Source organism: Canis lupus, chromosome 9 (assembly GCF_003254725.2).
Source record: "Canis lupus dingo isolate Sandy chromosome 9, ASM325472v2, whole genome shotgun sequence".
Classification (NCBI taxonomy): Eukaryota; Metazoa; Chordata; class Mammalia; order Carnivora; family Canidae; genus Canis; species Canis lupus.
In genome coordinates, this window is record NC_064251.1 from 1,180,994 (window position 1) to 1,201,623 (window position 20,630).

Sequence of the window (20,630 nt, forward strand, 5' to 3'; positions counted from 1 at the left end):
CCTCTTCACCTGACCAGCAATGGCCCTTTAACTGCAGTAGGGAAAAAAAAAAAAAGAAAAGAAAAGAAAACCATTTTGTGTGAAGATTGGTGACAACCGGCACTTAAGATCAGAAAAAGAGTTGTATATATCGGATGCTTTAAGATGCTGTCTACCCAAAGCTCTGAAAGACTTTAAGATAGGAAGTAATACCTAACCACAATACCATTGAGTTTTCGTAGAATTGTTACATATGATAATAAAAACCTGCCTGTTTAATCTCAAAAATCTTTTTTTTTTTTTTAAATCAGTCCTTTGTCTTTATTAAATCTTTTTTTATTTTTATTTTTATTTATTTATGATAGTCACAGAGAGAGAGAGAGAGAGGCAGAGACACAGGCAGAGGGAGAAGCAGGCTCCATGCACCGGGAGCCTGACGTGGGATTCGATCCCGGGTCTCCAGGATCACGCCCTGGGCCAAAGGCAGGCGCCAAACCGCTGCGCCACCCAGGGATCCCAGTCCTTTGTCTTTATTAAAGAGAGCTAGAAAGAGATTATACCTGGCAACCAAAGGGTGAGGTACTAGGCAGAAAGGTGGGTTGGGCTCAGGCCCTGGGGAATCACAGGCAAACTGATGGCCTGGGAGGAGCCAAGGAGACCAGTTCCTGGCAGCAGCTGAAGAGATAGCCAAGGGTGAGCTTTCAGGCACTGGGGCAATCAGCTGGTTCTGCAGAGGATGCAGGGTAAGTTGGGCTGGCCTGGAATTTACCTGAGGCCACCCTGCCTTGTCTACCTAGATCATCCACTGGTCCTGATCCTGTTCGTTGCCTTCCATGTGGACTAATGTTGCCCTTTTTTTTTAAGATTTATTTTAGAGAGTTTGTGCATGGGGAGGGGCAGAGGGAGAGAGAGAAACTCCAAGCAGACTCCCTGCTGAACTCGGAGCTGGACTTGGGGCACCTGAGCCAAAACCAGGAGTCAGTTGCTTAACTGACTGTGCCTCCCAGGGACCCCCTAATGTTGCTTTTTATTTTTTTTAACAGCCTTCAATTTCACAAATACTGCTATTTTTCTGTTTCTCAAAGAGAAATCTCAAAGAGATTTTTTTTTTCTCTAATGACCCATCACACTTTAATGATCAGTCTAAGAGCCAGTGTAGGTTTACAACGCCCAAGGTTAAACAAGAGCCAGATGCACACACAGGGGTCGGCGTCACTGTGCTCCTTCACTGCCTTCCCTGCTGCCCCTTCTAAACCATTGCACTCATCTTTGGTGCAGGAATGGTATTCCTTTTTTTTTTTAATTAATTAATTAATTAATTAATTAATTAATTAATTAATGATAGTCACACACATAGAGAGAGAGAGAGAGAGAGAGGCAGAGACACAGGCAGAGGGAGAAGCAGGCTCCATGCACCGGGAGTCTGATGTGGGATTCGATCCCGGGTGTCCAGGATCGCGCCCTGGGCCAAAGGCAGGCGCTAAACTGCTGTGCCACCCAAGGATCCCCAGGGATGGTATTCCTAACCCTGAGCACACCAGGGGGTGAAGCGACCTGTATCTGCTGCCTCGACGCTAGTGAGTGGTCACAGCCAGCTCTCCTGAGTGTGTGAGGGAGGGTGACACCACGCATAGTTTTGGAACTAGGCTTGTTTGTTGAGTGGGCCTCTGGAGCCCATTTGCGTTTCTGGAAGCCAGCTACTATCGACCTCTGGTGTGCAAATTCGAGCAGATGGCAGGCCCCTGGCTTGTGCCCTGTTAGCTGGTTCTGCCCGAATCCTTCACAGTTCTCTGTTTTTCCACCAGATCTGGTAAATGTTTGAAAGCCAGATGGAAAAATTTTCTTTTTTAATTTTTTTGAAAATTTTTTTATTTTTGGGGAAAATTTTCTATTCCCTGATCAGTAACTAACTTTGTTTTTGTGAAAGAAACTAAAATGGAGATGTTGAGCATGGTTTGTTTGTTTTTTTTGACGGTGGTTTTAATTCTCCCAAACTAAATAATTCCAGACAATAAAGTTGTCAGAGCATATAACCTGATGGCAGGAGCGCACGTGTGTGTGTGGCGGTAGGAGTCCGCCATGTGCACTGTTGCTCTTACCTCTTCTAGAGGCTCAGGGTCCACCTTTGACAGGGTGCCCATCCATCTCTTTAGGATCTCATCTCAGCTAGGTTCCTGCTCAGCTTAACTTCACCGAATGGTTCACTCTTAGCAGCTTTTGCGCTATCCACGTCCCTAATTTTAAGTCACATTGCAGGTTTTATGGCATGACGATTGAAGAGAGAGGTAGGGGTGAAAGGCACAGTGAAGGCAGCAGCACAACCTAGGCCCCTTGCGTGCTGGCCCTGGCTCTGTGCCGTGTCCACACCTCCTGAGAGGGGTGCTGGATGATGGTGTGGTGGCCCTGCAGGCATCTTGGGGGTAGAGCTGACGGTACAGACACTGGCATTGTTTTCACCATTTGTCCTGTCCGTCTCCATCCCCCCACTCCATTCACTCAAGTTCGGAAGTTTGCTGGGATGAGGGCTCTGTCTGCCATTCTTGCCTCTGGTGTTTGTAAATCAGAGCCGCGGTACGTGGTGACACCACGCATAGTTTTGGAACAGGTATTAGAGACCTGTTGGGGGAGCTGTGGTGGCGTCTCCCAGCTCTGCATCCGAGGCTGTGTGCTCAAGCTACTCAACAGGTTATTGTCCGACATTTTTGAATTCTTAGCCCAAGACAGACTCTGGAGGGTCTTTTCGTTGTGTTGGTCCAAAGTGATGAGTAACAGATACAGACTTGGTTTGAGTCTTCTCTGGTGGATTTTCCATGAAGGTCTCTCTCTCGCAGGTGGTCCCGACAACCAGGTCCACTTTGAAGGGTACCAGGTCTCCAATCAGTGCATGGCATTGGTCCGTGACGAGTGCCTGCTGCCCTGCAAGGATGCCCCTGAGCTCGGCTATGCCAAGGAGTCCAGCAGCGAGCAGTATGTGCCCGATGTGTTCTATAAGGTAAAAACACCACGGCGCAGAGAGAATTGTGGGTGGGGAATAGCTGAATGCTGACTTGTGTCAGACTCCACTGTCCTGTCAGCCACTTGTCCTCTGGTGGCTCAGAACCCACTCTGTGGGTGAAGGCATTGCCAGAGCACGTTTGGGGCTTCTGACGGAAAGTAGAAATAACATGCGCTGGGCTGGGGATATGTGATCAGATCAAACCGTTGCCACACAGACACAATTTCCATTTCTGAACGTGAGAAAAGTGGATACATCAGCCTCAGCAGGAGTAGAAAATGGAGCCATGTGATTCATCCACGCACTCTCCTCAGGACACCAACGTGTGAGCTAACAATTTAGACGCATCATCGTCCATTACTAAATCTTTGTTTCTTGCGAGAGCTATTAAAGCTATTTTCATTGAAGAATGTCCTGCTTGAACAGGTAGGAGTTAGGTGCTCTCCTCTGCGACTGGAGAGTCCATTGTTCCTGCTTCGAGGCCAGGTCCCTTCTTGGTTCCCGAGTGGGCAGCCTTTGCGTTTCTCCCCAGTACCGTCCTGCTGCCTGGAGGGTTCCTTCAGTTCTCTCTCCTGCAAGGCAGCTTTTGTCTGTCTGGAGGCTATCTTGTCTTCGTTTTGCAGGCTGTTTTCACTGTATAAAGAATACTAGGGGGCAGCCCAGGTGGCTCAGCAGTTTACCGTCACCTTTGGCCCAGGGTGTGATCCTGGAGACCCAGGATTGATTCCCGCATCGGGCTCCTCTCAGGGAGCCTGCTTCTCCCTCTGCCTGTGTCTCTGCCTCTTTCTCTTTGTCTCTTATGAATAAATAAATAAAATCTTTAAGAAAAAAAAATGCTAGATTGATGGGTTGGTGTCACTGTGACTCTGGACGTTTCCAGCGGGAATCCAGCTGTCCCCCTCATGGGTTCCTTCATCCATAATAAGACTTTTCTTGCTGCTCCTTCTTACGTTCTCCTCTTCTTACTGCTTTCAAGCAACTTGGTCCTGATGTGCTTGGGTAGTTTTCCTCATTTGTCCTGAATTTGGGGTTTTTTGAGCTTCTTGGGTCTGTGTGTTTGTGTCATTTTTGGCCATTGTATTCATCTCGTGTGGCAGCCGTAACAAGTCGCTACAAACAGGGTTGCCGTAACCACAGTGCTGTGTTCACTCACAGCGCTGGCTCTGGGCAGTGCTCAGCCATCGCGGTGTCAATTGGGCTCTGATATTATTATTATTTTTTTTTGGGGGGGGGAGGCTCTGATATTATTATCTGCAGGGAGATGTTGGCAGCACCAAGTACCTGGGCACCTCGCCCCACGCACTTCACAGAGAGGCAGTCTGCTGCTTCTCCCTGGAGGCCTGCCAGGAGTGTGTTCCTCTGATTGCTGCTTCCCTTGCACTACTTGACAGGCTCATGTCTTTCGATCTGGCCTGTCTAGCTGCTCCAAGGTCGTCTTCTGACTTGAAAGTCAGTGGAAAAAAAAAAAAGAAAGTCAGTGGATTAGTCATCTTTTTTTTTTTTTTTAAGGCATTATTTTTTTATTCCTGAGAGACACACAGAGAGAGGTGGAGACACAGGCAGAGGGAGAAGCGGGCTTCCCTGCAGGGAGCTCGATGCGGGACTCAATCCCAGGACCCCGGGATCACACCCTGACCTGAAGGCAGACGCTCAACCGCTGAGCCCCCCAGGTGTCCCTGGATTAGTGACCTTAATGCTATCTGCAAAATTCCACCCTGTACACTCCTGAAATTTGCATCATCTTGACAGGGAGAATGGCTGTGTGTTTGAACCCCCTGTGTCTAAGATGTGGTCATCCCAGCCCCGTGCAGAACTGGCTTCTATCTGCAGCAGTGGCCTTCCACCAGGGACAGAACCAGAACTCCTAACCCCTCGTGCTCTCAGGAGTGGGGAGAGCCTCAGCGTCACTCCATACTTCACTCAGTACTCTGTCTGGGTTTTCCCTGTTCACCTGTGTTGTTTCTCGGTCCCTCCTACCGGCAGTACTTTTTGCCTTGAGCACAGGCACGCTTTGGAGATATTGCGGGTTCAGTTCCAGACCACCACAATAAAGCAGATAGGGCAATAAAACCAGCCAGATGGCATTTTTTTGGTTTCCCAGCGCACGCAAAAGTGAGACGTGTAGTAGGATGTCTAGAAAACAATGTACATACCTTAAATTAAAGATATTTGGGATCCCTGGGTGGCGCAGCAGTTTAGCACCTGCCTTTGGCCCAGGGCGGGATCCTGGAGACCCGGATTGAATCCCACGTCGGGCTCTTGGTGCATGGAGCCTGCTTCTCCCTCTGCCTGTGTCTCTGCCTCTCTCTCTCTCTCTCTCTCTCTCTCTCTCTCTGTGACTATCATAAATAAATAAAAATTAAAAAAAAAAGATATTCCCGAGAAGTGCTAAGGATCATTGGAGCTTTTTCAGCAGGTCATGATCTTTTTGCCTCAGTGTGGTTGGCTGCTGAAGGCTGGGGTAGCTGTGGCAAGTTCTTACACTGGGGTTGCAGTGAAGCTTGCTCCGTCACTTGTTCCTTTCATGAACGAGTTTCCTGTAGCAGATGATGCTGTATGATAGCAGGTTACCCACAGGAGAGCTGCTTTCAAAATCGGGAGTCAGTTCTCTCACATGCTGCTGCTGCCTCATCAAGTTTATGTAATATCAGAGATCCCTGATCACAGACTGTCCTAACACATAATAACAAAGAAGTTTGAGGGGTGCCTGGGTGGCTCACTTGGTTGCGCTAAGGTCATGATCGAGCTCTGTGCTTGGGGGCAGTCTGCTGCTCTCTCTCCTTCTGCCTTCACCCTGCTTGTGTGCAAGTGTGCTCTCTCCCTCCCTCTCCCTTGCTGTCAAAGAAATAAAATATTTTTTAAAAAAACACAGAAAACAAAGATGTTTGAAATAATGCAGGAGTCACCAAAATGTGGCACAGAGACACGAAGTAAGCAAATGTTATTGGAAAAATGGTGCCTATAGACCTACTCAGTATGGGGCGGCCACAAACCTTCAACTTGTAAAACCTCACAGTGCTGGTGAAGCGCGGGACACCAAAGTGCAGTGAGATAAGGCGTGCCTGCTCCGTGGGATTGCAGAGGCTGTTCTCTGCCCTCCGGGTGCTTGGCCTCCTGTGTGCCTCAGCGTCAGACAGCGTGTCTGCGTAGCTGGGTGGACCCTCCAGCCCCTTTTGGTGTCCGGTTTGTAGCTGCAGCCCAGCTCACACCTGCGAGAAAGGCCTGGCTGCGTGCACTCTCCTGTAGACATCTGCCGGGGGCCGTATCCTCACCCCTGGGTGGCATCCCACCCACCCCCGCCCCGGAGGTTGGTCCTCGGCACCCTTGCCACCCTTGCCACCCTTATGCCCACAGCGCTCTGACAGCTTTTAAAATGCAGCTTGGAAGTCCTGTGTTTCTGTGGTGTTTGTGGGAGCTCTTGTGCATGTTGTGTGTGTGTCTCCAGGCCCTGGAGGCTGGATGGACACCATGGTGTGGGGCTGGAGGGGGTGGATTTCAGGTGTTCCTTCCTTCCTGAGAAGGGCCTTGCTCTCATTCAGTAATGTGGCCCTGAGTGGCCAGTAGAGACACAGGGAGCCAACGGAAACTGTAATTCCAGCGGGCTGCAGGCTTTCTGAGAGCTGTCGGCATCTCCCCTCGTCCTCATGGCACCCTACAGGGTTAGGTGGTGTTAGGGGTACTGTTGTCCCTTTTCCAGGTGGGGAAGTGGAGGCACAAAGATGCTTACGCAGCCAGTAGATGGCAGAGGCGTGGGCATGGCCCATCTGAGGGCAGAGTCCTGGCAGCAGACACCTCTGGGAGGAGCTTGTCATCCCTGCAAACACTCAAGAGATGCAGCGCTCCTAGCACACGGGGAAAGTATCCTGTCTGGTGAGCCAGATGCCCTGCGTGAAACCTGGCCTGATGGCTTGCTTCCCTCTTATGCTGTCTCTGCTGAGCCCTTCATTGTGCAGAGAACGTTGGAGGTGATGCCCCTTCCAGAGTTGTTAACTAGAAAATGCATGTTGGGAATTGATTTGCCAGGAGGGCCTTGGGGGTGGCATTTGGAAAGTTGGAACATGTTCCAGCCCATTGGGTTCCCGTGCTGTGGGCCCGGGACACCTTTGAGATCCATTTCTTAAGTAAGCAAGTGTCTACACCAAGTGAGATTTTTTTTAAAAAAAGATTTTATTTATTTATTCATGAGAGACAGAGAGGCAGAGAAGCAGGCTCTATGCAGGGAGCCTGACATGGGACTCGATCCCGGGTCTCCAGGATCAGGCCCTGGGCTCAAGGCGGTGCTAAACCGCTGAGCCATCCGGGCTGCCCACCAAGTGAGATTTTATTCCTGTGTATTTACTTATTTATTTTTTATTTATTTATTCATGAGAAAGACAGAGAGGCAGAGACATAGGGAGAGGGAGAAGCAGGCTCCCTGCACGGAACCCCATGGGAGACTCGATCCCAGGACCCCAGGATCACACCCTGAATGAAGGCCGATGCTCAACCCCTGAGCCATCCAGGTGCCCCACTCCAAGAGTATTTAGACACTGTGTTTATGAAGGAAATAATCTTAAACAATTGATACTAATATTCATGGCTTTTGTCAAGAAAATGAATTCTAGAGTATGTACCATTTAAATTGTTTTGGTATCTTGATTTTCAGTGAGGTGTGATTTTTTTCTTACTCCTTTTTGTTTTATTGAAGTTTACTTGCATCAGAATGAGTTCTTTTCCAGGCATATGTGATAAAGATTTAATTCATTGTAATCCATTTCATAATTATTTCTGTTGTGAAATAAGCTACATACAAAAGAGTCAGTAAATAAGAATAATCAAACAGGATCCCTGGGTGGCTCAGCGGTTTAGCACCTGCCTTCGATCCAGGGCATGATCCTGGAGTCCCGGGATCAAGTCCCACATCGAGTTCCCTGCGTGGAGTCTGCCTCTCCCTCTCTCTGTGTCTCTGCCCCTCTCTCTCTCTCTGCCTCTAATGAATAAGTAAATAGAATCCTTAAAAAAAAAAAAAAAAAAAAAAAAACAATAAAAAAACAGCGTGTCTTCACCTTTAAGAAACAGGAAGGTAGGGGCACCTGGGTGGCTCAGTCAGTGAAGCATCTGCCTTTGGCTCAGGTCATGATCTCAGGGTCCTGGGATCGGGTTCCGCGTCGGGCTCTCTCCTCTGCGGGGAGTCTGCTGCTCTCTCTCCCTCTGCCTCTCCCCCGACTTGTGCTTGCTTTCTGTTAAATAAATAAAATTTAAAAAAAATAATGAGGCTAAATATTTTTTAAAGGTTATTTATTTAAGAGAGGGGGAGGGAGGGAGAAAGCTTGGGGTGGAGGTGGAGGGAGAGGAAGAGAGAGAATCCCAAGCAGACTCTGTGCCCAGTGCAGATAAGGGGCTTTGATCCTGTGACCCCGAGACTACAACCTGAGCCAAAACCAAGAGTCAGAAGCTCAGCTGACTAAGCCACTAAGGCACCATTCCTCCAGCAATTTTTAAACTTGATGTGTGTACTTTTCTAGTCATTGTTTTAGTACTTATTATTTCTATCAAGTTAATTTTTTTAACGATTTTTTAACGATTTATTTATTTGAGAGAGTGTGCATGAGCGGGGAGCCCGATGCAGGGCTGGATCCCAGGACCCTAACCAAAGTCCGATGCCAACTCACTGAGCCACCCAGGCACCCCTCAAGTTAAATGTTAAAATGGCTTTTTTGAGATATAACTCACATACAGTATAATTCACCCATCGAAAGTGCACAGTTCACTGGGTTTTAGCATATTCACACATATTCGTGCACCACCATCTGATTTTAGAATACTTTTATCCCCCAAACAGAAACCCTGCATGACAACTACCCCTCCCCAAGCCTCTCGTTCCGAAACTACTCCTGGCAGTCGGAACTCCTGGCAGTCCTTTGTCCCGTGTGTGTGTGTGTGTGTGTGTGTGTGTGTGTTGTCCTGACAGAGTCACCCCATGCACCGTCTGTTGTGACGGGCTTTCTTCACCACTTTCTGTAATGTCTTCAGGTCCAGCCATGTCTGCAGCGTGTAGTGCTCATTCTTTGTCTTTGCTGAAAATCATTCAGTGCTTGATTGTACCAGAGTGCTGGGGTGGTGGGTGGCGGGAACGCCCAGACACTCAGTCCCTGTGTGGAATGACATCGTCTGTGTTGGTGGGTCCGTGTTCACGGGCACGGGAAGGGACAGGGCAGTGAGTGTTGGCCCACTCAGCAGCACCCTCCTCGGCTCTCTTCTGCCTGAGTCAGCACAGTTGCCACAGCTCAAGGGTCTGCGGGTTCTGCGGGAGCGCTGGGGTGGTGCCCTGAATGCTGGGCCAGCAAGCAGAGGCAAGTGTCCAAAGGCACAGGCCAACTCTTCTTGTCAGCCACTATCTGGAAATGCCTGTGGAGCCAAGGACGATGGCACTGCTGCACCTGCTCTTTCCAGACTGGTGCAGGTGAAGGACAGAGTAGGGCTCTCCTGTGACAGCTCACTTGGATGCCTCTCGGGTTTGGGGGAGCAGTGGAGCTGGTGGGGAGGGGCACTCCTATCATTCTTCCAAGGAAGTGATTCCTAGCCCCTTGTATAGTGGTTCCTCTTCTCTCCCCCTGCATCCTCCATGGTGTTTAATAAAAATGATTGGCCTCTAGAGCACACACCCTGCCCTTAGATCCTGTTTGTGGAGCAGGTACTTCAGTTTTAAACTATTATTAAATGCTCACACCTCAAATCACATCACACTGGGAACCAATACAAGAAATAGAGTTAGTTCCTCCCCCTCCAAAGTTCCTACCTTACAAAGATGCATTTGTGATACGATGTTTTGTAATGTAGAATCAGTGTTTTGACTAGTTTTTAGGACCTGAGGTCAAGGGTCCTGCTGGCTGCCATTCTGAGCATTTGGACAGTAATTTCATTTTTAGGAAAGTGTGAGAGCCTGTGGGTGATGGCAGGACCTGGTGCCCTCACGTTGAGGAGCTCGGCGTGTTTTACATCCTAGATTCCTCACCCAGGCTCTCTGGCTCCATCCCGGCACCTGCTTAGGAAGCCCTCCGTGCATACTATCAATGAATACATCACTTTAGATTAATTATGCTCCCATCTGATTCTTTTTGAAGTTTTTAAAATTAAATACCAAATAGATAGGAAAGATTACCTATAAAATATGTTTAAGAAATAAAACATCACATAATACCAAGTCTGACCTGGCATTTAAGGACTACAATATTCCTGTGGCCTCTGAAGCTCCTGGGACCCTCCTGTGCTTCCCCTCGTTTTCTCTCCCAGGAGGTGACCTCAGTCTACAGCGCTGAGCTGCCACCCCCAGCTTCTCTTCCTAGATCTGCATGTTGTTGTAGTCGACAGATCTGAGACTGTGCTCCCCCCCAAGCTTGCTGGGCTCCTTCCCTAGAGTGTTCCCCGGCTGCGCACAGGTGCCAACCACTGCTGACTTCCACACACTCTTTGTTGTGTTATGACTTTTACTCACCTGATTGTAAGTGAGGTCAGAGTCTTTGTGTGTTGGCTCGTCCTATGTCCCGTGTCCTGTGTCCTGTGTCCTGTGATGTGCATTTCAAGTAGGCTTCCTGTTTTTGTTTTTTTTTCCTGGGTGGTTGGTTGTGTCTCTTTCATGTTGATTTGTAAGTGTCCCCCGGTATTCCATTTCTTCCCTTTGTCAGTGACACATGTGACAGCTCTTCACGTGGCTCATGTTTCCTCTCTGTGGTGTCTTGATGCCAGAGGTTGATGTTTCATCATGGTCAGCTTTGTGGCTCTTGTCGTTAGGGTTTAGCATGTTGAGTCATAAGATAGTCTATCGTCTTGTACGAGGTTTATGATTTTGTCTTATACATTTGAGCTCTTAGCCCACCTGGAATTTTTTTCACTGGATGGTGTGAGGCAGAGGCCCAACTTCTTTCTTAATTTTTAAAAAAATCTTCTGGATAATCAACTGGAAACACCATTTATTGAAAACCCTCTACTTCAACCCCTGTTGATCTGTGGCACTTTGTCATCTGTGTCCCCTCGCCCAGGATGTGTTTCTGCTCTGCTCCGCTCCATTGGCCAGTTTTCTCCGCTGGCACCAATATTATGTGTTCACCATCACTCTGACTACGGTTACCCTCTGTGCCTGATTGCTTATATCCCCACCATACTTTTCTTCAGGAGCCTTGACTGCTCCTGACCCTTTTCTCTTCCGTAGAAGATAGACAACTGGCTCACAAGTTGCACCAGAACAAACAAGTCTTACTAGGACTTCATGGCCCCCTTTTCTGTGCTGAGTTCCCCTGCGAATGTGGGGGTGCTGCACCTGCTCCATGTCCCCAGTGTCTCAGGGACTTAGGGTCATCGGCATGGAGGTCCTGCCTGTAGATTGCTCCTTGATACTTACGGTTTCTACATATTATAAATAGCGTCTTTTTTAAATTATGTTTTAGCTATTTGAAACTGATAAATGTTTGGCAACTTTGATATCTATTATTGGTTCCTCTGAATTCACATGTATATTCCTCTGGGCTTTCTGCACAGATGAGTGTATTATCTAGGAATGGCGATGGTCTCTCCCTTCCCATTCATTTCGCCTCCTCCTGTTGGTAGGGCTTCCAGAACAACGTCCAGTGACCAGCACTGTTGTCTTATTTTTAACTGTAAAGGAAGTGCTTTTTTTTTTTTTCCTTTTAATGTTCTATTTATTTATTCATGAGAGACACACACAGAGAGAGGCAGAGACACAGGCAGAGGGAGAAGTAGGCTCTGTGCGGGGAGCCCGACGCGGGACTCGATCCTGGGACCCCAGGATCACGACCTGAGCCGAAAGCAGGCGCTCAACCACTGAGCCACCCAGGCTTCCATAAAGGAAGTGCTTTTAAGATTTCATCATTATCTAGGAGTTTGCTGTGGGTTTTTTATTTGTTTGGTAATATCCTTTATCAGGTTGAAAATGTGCTTTTTACTTCCATTCTTGTAAATTTCTTGCACTTAAGAAGTGCGCACCCCCCTCCCCTTAAGATTTTGTTTATTTGAGAAAAAGCACGAGTGGGGGGCGGGGCAGAGGGAATCTCCAGTAGACTCCCCGCTGAGCAGGGAGCCCGTTGCAGGGCTCCATCCCAGCACCCTGAGATCGTGACCTGAGCCAAAGTCCAATGCTTCACTGACTGAGCCCCCCAGGCGCCCTGGGAAGTGAGCTCCCTTTGATCACAGAGCCTGTGTTATTTCTTTAAATCACGCTGTGTTTTTTTCCCGGATTGCTCATTTGGCTGTTAGTTAGTGAGAGCAGGGTTGCCATGCTTCCCACAGTTGTTTATAGCCTTGTAGGATTTGAGATATTCATTTCTCATATGTTTTAGGAAAATACAGTTTGAGCAAAGAGACCTCTGAAAGCAAACATGGAAATAATCCTCTTGGTCCTCCCGTGGGCTGTGGCTGGGTTAAGAGTCAGCCTTGCAAATGGGCCGTGCACCAAGGTTCACCTGAGGCTACTCTTCTTGGTGTCATCTGTGATAACAAATATGGGAGGCCACCTAAAAGTCCAATAATGGGGCATTAAATTAAAATATGTCACTGGGTAGAATATATTGTGACCACTTAAGGCATGTGCTTGAAAATTATTTAAGGACCTAGGATAAAACTCAAAACGTAAAATTCAATACATAACTGTATATGCAGCGTGAGCATACGTGGGTGGTGATGCTCATGTTCCTGTGGGTGTGTGTACAGTGTACAGAGGACAGGCCCGGAGAGCTTGGGGGGCTTTTGTGAGGGCAGTGTTTGGCCACACTCTGGTCTGCATGCCCTGGCGGGTGGTGTGCAACCCATGAAGAGGGGCTGGGCAGGGGATGTGATTGAGAGGCAGTGAGTCTGGAGAAGTAAGGATCGGGAAGACGTGCAGTGACATCCAAGGCATGTTGTTTGTAAAAGCAGGTGCTTTCCTGAGGGAGCTACTGCTTGATGTGGGTTATCTTGGGGCTGTTCAGGGCAGAAGAGAGTATGGTATTTTCTTTTCTCCCTTTCTGTGCCATTTTACACTCCATTTGGTTTCCTTCTGTAGTTTAAAGCAAGAGTTTTGGGTTCGTGGTCGCACACTTGATCTCTATAGAAAGACCCGAGGGAGGCCTGGTGAGCAGTAACCACTGTCTGCATCTGGCCTACTTCTCATTTTTTTACTGTTGCTTTAGGTCAATCATTTATTTTTTTAAGATTTTATTTATTCATGAGAGACACAGAGAGAGGCAGAGACACAGGCAGAGGGAGAAACAGGTTCCCTGTGGGGAGCCCGATGTGGAACTTGATCCCAGGATCCCAGGATCCCAGGATCATGACCTGAGTTGAAGGCAGACGCTCCACCGCTGAGCCACCCAGGGGCCCCTAGGTCAATCATTTAAATGTGATTATGAAGAAGAAGGAGCACATGACTGAAGATGTGGCTAAATCATAGCGTCTGTAACAACTGAAAGCTATTCCGGTTGTTCTGGGTGCTGTGAGGGCTCCTGCGTGCGCCAGTGCAGCTCTGGACCTAGGCCCATGCCTCTACACCACCCTGGCCGGGGGTGGGTGAGTATGGAGCCTGGGACAGTGAGTTGTACCTGGAGGTGGGTCTGCAGATGTGCTGTGTGGATGGTGTGAGGGGCTGTTGCCTGGATGCCATCGTTGGGGAGGAGAGGTGGAGACGAGCATTCAGGGGCAGGTGAGGGCCGCAGCAGAGACAGTGTGCACTCCCGGGATGCCAGGGGGCACCAGGAAGCCAAGCCGAGAAACAGGTACCTTGTCATGTGGTGCTGACAATCCCAGAATGAGAGTATTGTGGGCACCATGTGGCCATCGGGGCCCGAGCAGCTGGTGTAGAGAACGCAGGGCTGGCTAGTGTGGATTTAAAGGAGAGGCCGGCCAAAAACCGAGTCTGCTGGAAAGGTGGGAGGCGATGGACAGTGCTTGTGTGGGAAGTGGGAACAAGATGTTTTCTCATTTGGGGTTTTTGTAACATGAGAAAAATGATCCACGTGAGTGCTCCTGGTGTTGGTCCTGTGGCAAGGGGTGACTGGTGTGGAGCAGAGGGTCTGGGGAATTCGGAGATGGCCACAGGAGGGAGATGTGAGGTGGGCCTGAAAGCAGTGTGATGTGTGATAGGAGGTGCTTGGATACCAGGTTGTGGGTGGGAGGTCAGTGTTGTAGATCATTCTGGGCACAGAGTTGGGGAACCCAGTGAGAAGACTGGTGCTGTAATGCAGGGGACACATGTCCACTCCCTGTGGCCGTTGGGCAGAGTGCCCCGGAGGCCTCCGGGGTGGCAGGGAGGAACCCAGGCTGGAGCTAGGTCTCTGGCCAGGGTGAGCAGGTGGGCACTGGAGTCAGATAACTGCGGTGAGTAGCACCCTGAGACCTAGGGGCCAGTGTTTGGTGTTTGAGGTCTGGGATGGTGGGACCAGGAACGAAGCCAAGCAAGCCATTTTTGGTGTCAGTTCCACTGGAAGCCTTGCAAGGAAGTGAGAGGACGGAGTCGGCCGGGCCGGGCAGCCCCACCGCCCCATGGAACTCGGCTCTTTGTGGGGCTGGTTCAGGCGGTGGGGCAGGAGGGTGGGATCCAAGGTGTAGCGGCGAGGAGGGCACGGAGGCAGAGGGGGTCGTCCCTCCTTCAAGGAGCTGGCTGTTGAGGGACCCAGGTTTGTGCCCAGCACCTGGCACTTCTCAGCAGTGATCCTCGGCCCATCCCTTACCTTGCTTTTGGTGTGTGCTCTACATTACTCAGGACAAATCCCCAGAGCTGTCATTATTTGTTGAAGGACAGTTGTATTTCAAGGGTGTTAGGCATTCTCCCAAATCTCCAAAAAGGTGGCACAGTTCCCTCATGCAGACTGGGCTGCAGACCACACTGCCCTTGCTGGCGCGTGGGCGCAGTGGCTCTGTCAGGACCCTGCTCCGCACCCGCTTCATCCCAGGGTCTCCTGTGTCCTTTGTGAATTGCCTTGGCGTGTGCAGCACTGGGTATTTGTGAGGTGATTCATTGTTTCTGCATTGTTTGTTGGGTTTTGTATGTTAACCCTTTGTCGTATGTTAGAGACACGTGCCAGGCTGTCATTTTCTTTATGTTTTTCCTGTAAAGATGGTGAAATAGTTTCTGATTTCAAAGATCCTTTTTCATGGTAATTTCTGCCTTTGTTATTATATTTAGGAAGTAATTCTTTACCCCATAACTCTATATTTACCTACATTTTCTCCTTGTGGGTTTTTTTTTTTTTCCTTTTGAAGATTTTATTTGAGAGAGCGAGCACCAGCTAAGGGAGGGGCAGAGGGAGAAGCAGACTCTCCGCTGAGCAGGGAGCCCGACTTGGGGCTCGATCCCAGGTCCCCGAGATCAAGACCTGAGCTGAAGGCAGATGGACACTTAACTGAGCCCCCCCCCAGGCACCCCATTATAGTTCCATAATATGTTTCTGTATTTCTCAGGGTAAAGACCGCTGCACTTGTAAATATTTTTTAAACAAATATTTTAATTACAAGAGATTATGTTTGCTACATAATGGGCATTATTTAGGAAAATTTATCAATCAAGAAATTGCCAATAAGAGAAGAGACTCTGAACCACATATTGTCATGATGTCCCAGTCTAGGAACAAGGATTCTGTGGTACCCATTCTTTCTCTGGAGTTGGAGGTAGCAAGTTTTGCTCAGCATGATACTTGCAGGACTGGAGCCTGTGGTCACAGGGTCCCCACAAGTGGGAGTGGGGTTGGAATGTTTGACCTCGGTGCCAGCGCAGGGTGGAAGAGCAGAGTGTGTCAGGTTCCAGTGCTGAGCTCTGGGGTTCTGATATGGGTAGACAGGGTCTCTAACCCCCTCCACCCACCTCTACCAGGCACTCCACCTCAGGCACATGAACTCACTTTGGTAGCCCCTGATGTCCTCATGCACTGGGGCCTGCTGGTTGTATACATGTGGTGTCTAGCCTGGACCGTGTACCCCCAGCACCTAATATATGTTAGCTGCTGATTCTGTTTGCCTCTGACAGACACTCTGTAGGTGCTTATTGACAGGACTGTTTCCTAGACAGTGATTCTTTTGAGAAACATTGTTCTGAGAACTTTGATTTTTTTCTTTATCCTGTGAAGTCTCAGGTCAAGCTGCTGGTGTTACTTGTTATCCTTCTTACCAATTCTTTAAAGAGAAAAGCAATACAATAGGGATTTCGTTCACCTTTTCCAAGAAAGATGGCACCACCAGGTCAGTGGAGCTTGTCCTTGTCCTGCCACAAAGACAGAGATCCCTGGCCTTCTCTATACTATCCCGACGGTGGTGCAGCTGTCTGCAGACATGGCCATTGCAGGTGGCCTGGCACCGAGGACCTCAGCCCTTGCCTATCCCAGAGACTTCCTCCCCGTGGAGATGAAACCGCTGACACTTTGTCGGCTGCCGACCTGGGAATTCAGAGGCCCTCCTCCCCCAGCCCGACATCTGCTGACGCCTATAAAAAGTAATTGCTTTTCAGATGCTGTGTAGGGCTGGGGACTGGCTGGCAGAAACATAGACGTGGAGGCACGGGGGAAAGATAGAAGTTACCTGTTCTCCCCCCGGGGAGCAGAGGGGGATGCAGCACCTTTATTTTCTTGGGGAGCAGAAAGGTACAGTTGGGTAGTTAAATTTGAAAGAGAATAGCATGACGCAGAAAAAAAAGAGAGAGGGGCATTTAACAAGAAAAATCCCTAGAGGGGAAGATGAAAGCGAACAGGTGCTGGAAGAATGTTTCTGCATATTAGAGCTTAATTAGATTGGAAGATGAATTCCAGATGGGCTAATTATATATGAGTTGTTGCAGGTTATTTCTTGTAGGGGCAAGCGTGTATTTTTGGAAGTGGTGATTTAGTGTGATTGGATTTGATTCCCGCCTCCTACCATATCTCCTTTATCGAGAAACTGCCGCTTCTGGGGCCCCAGGACCTACTCCACCGGCCCATGTCTCAGGCTGCCCCCGTCCAAGCCAGGAGAGCCACAGAAAGCTGGGCTCGGCCTGACTGCTGTGGAAACCAGCGCAGGGCAGCCACCTGTCACGTGTAAGGACAAGTGACTCTTACCCAGATGGAGTGGAAAGTAATTCCAACTTCAAAAGAAGCCAGACAGACAAAGCATGGTGTGTTGTTTCCAGGAATGTGTCCTTTGATGGGGTGCTAATGCTTCCTGTGTAGTTAGATTTGGACGGTGTCCTGGGAGAGCAGAGGGGCGGGCTCTGGTTGGCAGCTCTCTTTAGTTGTGAATCGAAGAAAGGTCAGGAAGGCATGGATAAACAGCTTTATTGCAGACCAGAAATTTAAATTTCTAAACAAAAGGATCTGGGCCAAATAGGACCTCCGGACTTGCCATTAGGATGATAGACCTGGTTCAACTTAGGAACAGCCTGGGAAGGTTGTCTTGAACGACGGTGCGTGCCTCTGACGTCCCTGGAAAGGTGGGATATGCTGGGGTGGCCTTGCGTCATCCTACAGACCTCAGGGGGGACCTGCCTGGCATCCATTTGGGTCTGAGAGCTTTAATAAATGTAAACTTTTATGGAAGGCCCCATAATTGGAAGTTATGGATGTATAATTTATATATGACTCAGTGAATGATTTATATGATGTTAAATGATGATTTAGATAGAAAATATGACCCCCTCTCACAGAATCTTTAATGAAAAGTGTTGGTTCTTATGAATTTATTTTAGAGCTCTGTTTGAACTCAGCATGTTTGACATAAATCAGATATAATTGTCATTTTATGATTAATGAACATATGCTGGCCATTTTTCCCCATAATTAAACTTTATGTTCTGTGCATCTGACAAAGCAAAACAAGTTTAGACTTTGACAGATTGGTGGTGGGGGTTTTCCATGTCTGCGTATTTGTGTGTGTGTGTACTCGTTTGTGTATGTATTTATTTTATTAACGTATGTGTATTAAGTTGGGTTTTCAGAGGTGTAAGTAGATCATTAGGAGCTAGCATTTAGGCTCAAGATTGTGGGGAGCTTGTCCAGGATGGAAAGGAACAGGTGTAGCCTGGGAGGCAGGTGGGAGGGAGCCCTGGACCCGTGTGTTGCACAGGGCAACGTTAGTGTGAGGCCTGATGTGTATGCTGGGTAGGGGGCTGTAACATAGGCTCCCAGCAGAGACTACGCATGGTAGAAAAAGCATGGCTGGTTTTCATGTTATGGCCATCATCATACAGAGCTCCAGGAAATGACAGAAGGTGGATGCGTAGCAAAAACATGCACAGTATCCTGTCTGCTTTTCATACACATAGGCAAGAATTGTAGTCATTGGTGGCGCCTGGGTGGCTCAGTTGGTTGAGCATCTATCTGCCTTCAGCTCGGGTCATGATTTCAGGGTCCTGGGATCGAGTCCTGCACAGCGGAGGGGGGGCAGTTCTGCTCCCTCTCCTCCCCCCTCCTCTTGTGTCCTCTCTCTCTTACTCTTTCTTTCAAATAAATAAATCTTTAAAAAGAAATTGTAGTCATTCAAAAGCTAAGACAAGCATGTAAAAGATAAACCATGTCACTGATCACATCTTTGCTCATGCTGCTCACTTTTATTTCCTGTTTCAGGACATAGACAAGTTTGGCAATGAGATCACCCAGCTGGCCCGGCCCCTGCCCGTGGAGTATCTGATCATAGATGTAAGTGTACAGCGCCCCGCCACCCCCCTGGGCTGCCGGGTGGGGGCCCTGTGAGGGTAGCAGCAGTAGCTTGGACAGTTGCCCCTATACCTGGCCCAGGATGGACACCCGGGAAATATATGAATCATTGAGCTTCTGTCATCATGAAAAGCTGGTGATTTCAAGGTCTTTTTCTTCTAGTTTCTATGTTTTTATTTCCTTAAAAACAACTTAGGATTTATCTTCTCCCAAACCTAAAGTATAACAAAGGACCACTGACCTGGCCAGGCAGCCTGTGGAGGTCAGCGAGCCCAGTGTGGTACTGTGCATGGTGCGGTGTGTGCGGGTGCTGCCCTGGCCAGACTCAGACCTCAGCTGCCAAAGCCGGGCTCACGGTGGTGGGTCACTCTCCTCCTGAGTCAGTCCCCCGGGGCAGGTAGCCATGATTGTCCTTGAGTGAGATGGTAGTGTGCTTTCCTGGGTGGAACTCCAGAATGCCTGGTCCCAGTCTCAGCTCCTTTCTGGAGGCGTGCTCTAGTCCTGGAGGTGTGGTCCCAGGCCAAAGGGCAGTCGAGGACTCCAGCATGAATGCCCAACACATTTGCAGCAATCAGCTCTGTTCCAAGGGGACGGGCGGCTGCTCATTTCCTAACCGCTGCCTGCAAGGATCTCTCTGGGCTACATTTGGACTCAGGAAGGGCATGTGATTCAGGTTGTAAAATATCATTGCATTTGGAGCAGCAGGTCCCCATGAGCCAAGCCCATCGGTGCTCCATTCCAATTGACAGTTCCTGAGAACGTATTTATTACCTAGGCCGTAAAGGCATCTGTTTTTTAGACTACCTAGGGTGTAATTAAGATGAAAACAGATTGATGGAACATACACTTAGGAGGAGTCTGCGTGATTTAAAGCCCACTTTCTGAGGTCTTCTTTCCTTGTGGCCTCCCCACCTCTTTCTTTTTAGAAATGGGCCGAGTTCTTGCTTAGTGTGTTGAGTCAGTAAAGTTTGGTTGTGAGGGAACATTCTGCCCTATGATACCCAGGCTCTCTGTTCTTATGGAACGAGGTTGGGGCAGTCCCCCTCATGAGCAGGCTGCTGTTTCAGGCAGGAGAAGGGATGAATGAGCCCCCTTCCCTGAGCTGCTGTGGATGTGCTGTGGATGTGTCAGGGCATTGGCTAGATGACCTGAGGCAGGCTGGGTTGGGGCTGTTGGAACACAGGTCGAGGTGGGCGTCTGGGATATTCGCAGACTGCCTAGTGAACTTTGGTTCTGTCATGCTCTAAGGGGAGGTTTCAGGTCTAACACATATGTCTCTTAATTCCACATCTGCTGCCTGGTAGGTGCTCTGTTGTTGCTGGCCCACCATCGTCCCTGCCCTCCCAAAGCAAAAGTGCTGTGGCTTCCACAGACCTTTGTCTCTACAGCCTGGAAGGCTCTTCCGGCGTCTTTAGAACTGTGACAGCAGCTAAGACTAATAAGGCCTGTGTGTCTGAGCCTTAGTGGATGTAGGCACTCGGAGTCATCTGTGTCTCACAGAGGAACAGACTGAGGCTTAGGATCCGTAGCTGACAGAGGCCATGCAGGTACGCGGCGTTGTGGCCAGAGTCCCCAAACTGCATGGTCTGGTCGATAAAAGACCAGGGGAAGAGACGGTGGGAGAGACGCCTGGCTACTAGCTCCGTTGATGGAGTGTGACTTGCTCTTGGGGTTGTGAGTTCAAGCCCCACGTTGGGTGTAGAGATGACTTAAAAATAAAATCTTTAAAAGAGCAGTGGGGCTCAGGTCTCAGATGCTGTGGATGGCTCAGCTTGTCCTTCAGAGTGCTGGCACAGTCACAGCAAATCCTGGGCCAGCCAGCTTGAAACGGCCCGCTGCCTTCACTGATGCAGAAAACAGACCAGAACAACATTTTCATTCTTTAGAAATAGTCCCGAAGGAACCAGAATAGCTACCCTAAATCTGGATGAGGTGTAATCTGCTGCCGCTGGTGTCATATTGTAGAGGAAAAGCTGTGTCAACCAAAAGGTGGTTGATAGCTCACACTTGGGTGC

General features: G+C 49.0%; 1 protein-coding gene across 3 annotated transcripts in view; it reads left to right on the top strand.

The window, feature by feature from the left end:
• Positions 1-20,630, top strand: part of NPLOC4 (NPL4 homolog, ubiquitin recognition factor) — a 65,823-nt gene that overhangs the window by 37,222 nt on the left and 7,971 nt on the right. For all 3 annotated transcript variants that reach the window (XM_049113844.1, XM_035720568.2, XM_025468296.3), the window contains 2 exons: positions 2,811-2,971; positions 18,526-18,597. In XM_049113844.1, the coding sequence (XP_048969801.1) occupies positions 2,811-2,971; positions 18,526-18,597 (233 nt within the window). The remainder of the gene's footprint in view (positions 1-2,810; positions 2,972-18,525; positions 18,598-20,630) is intronic.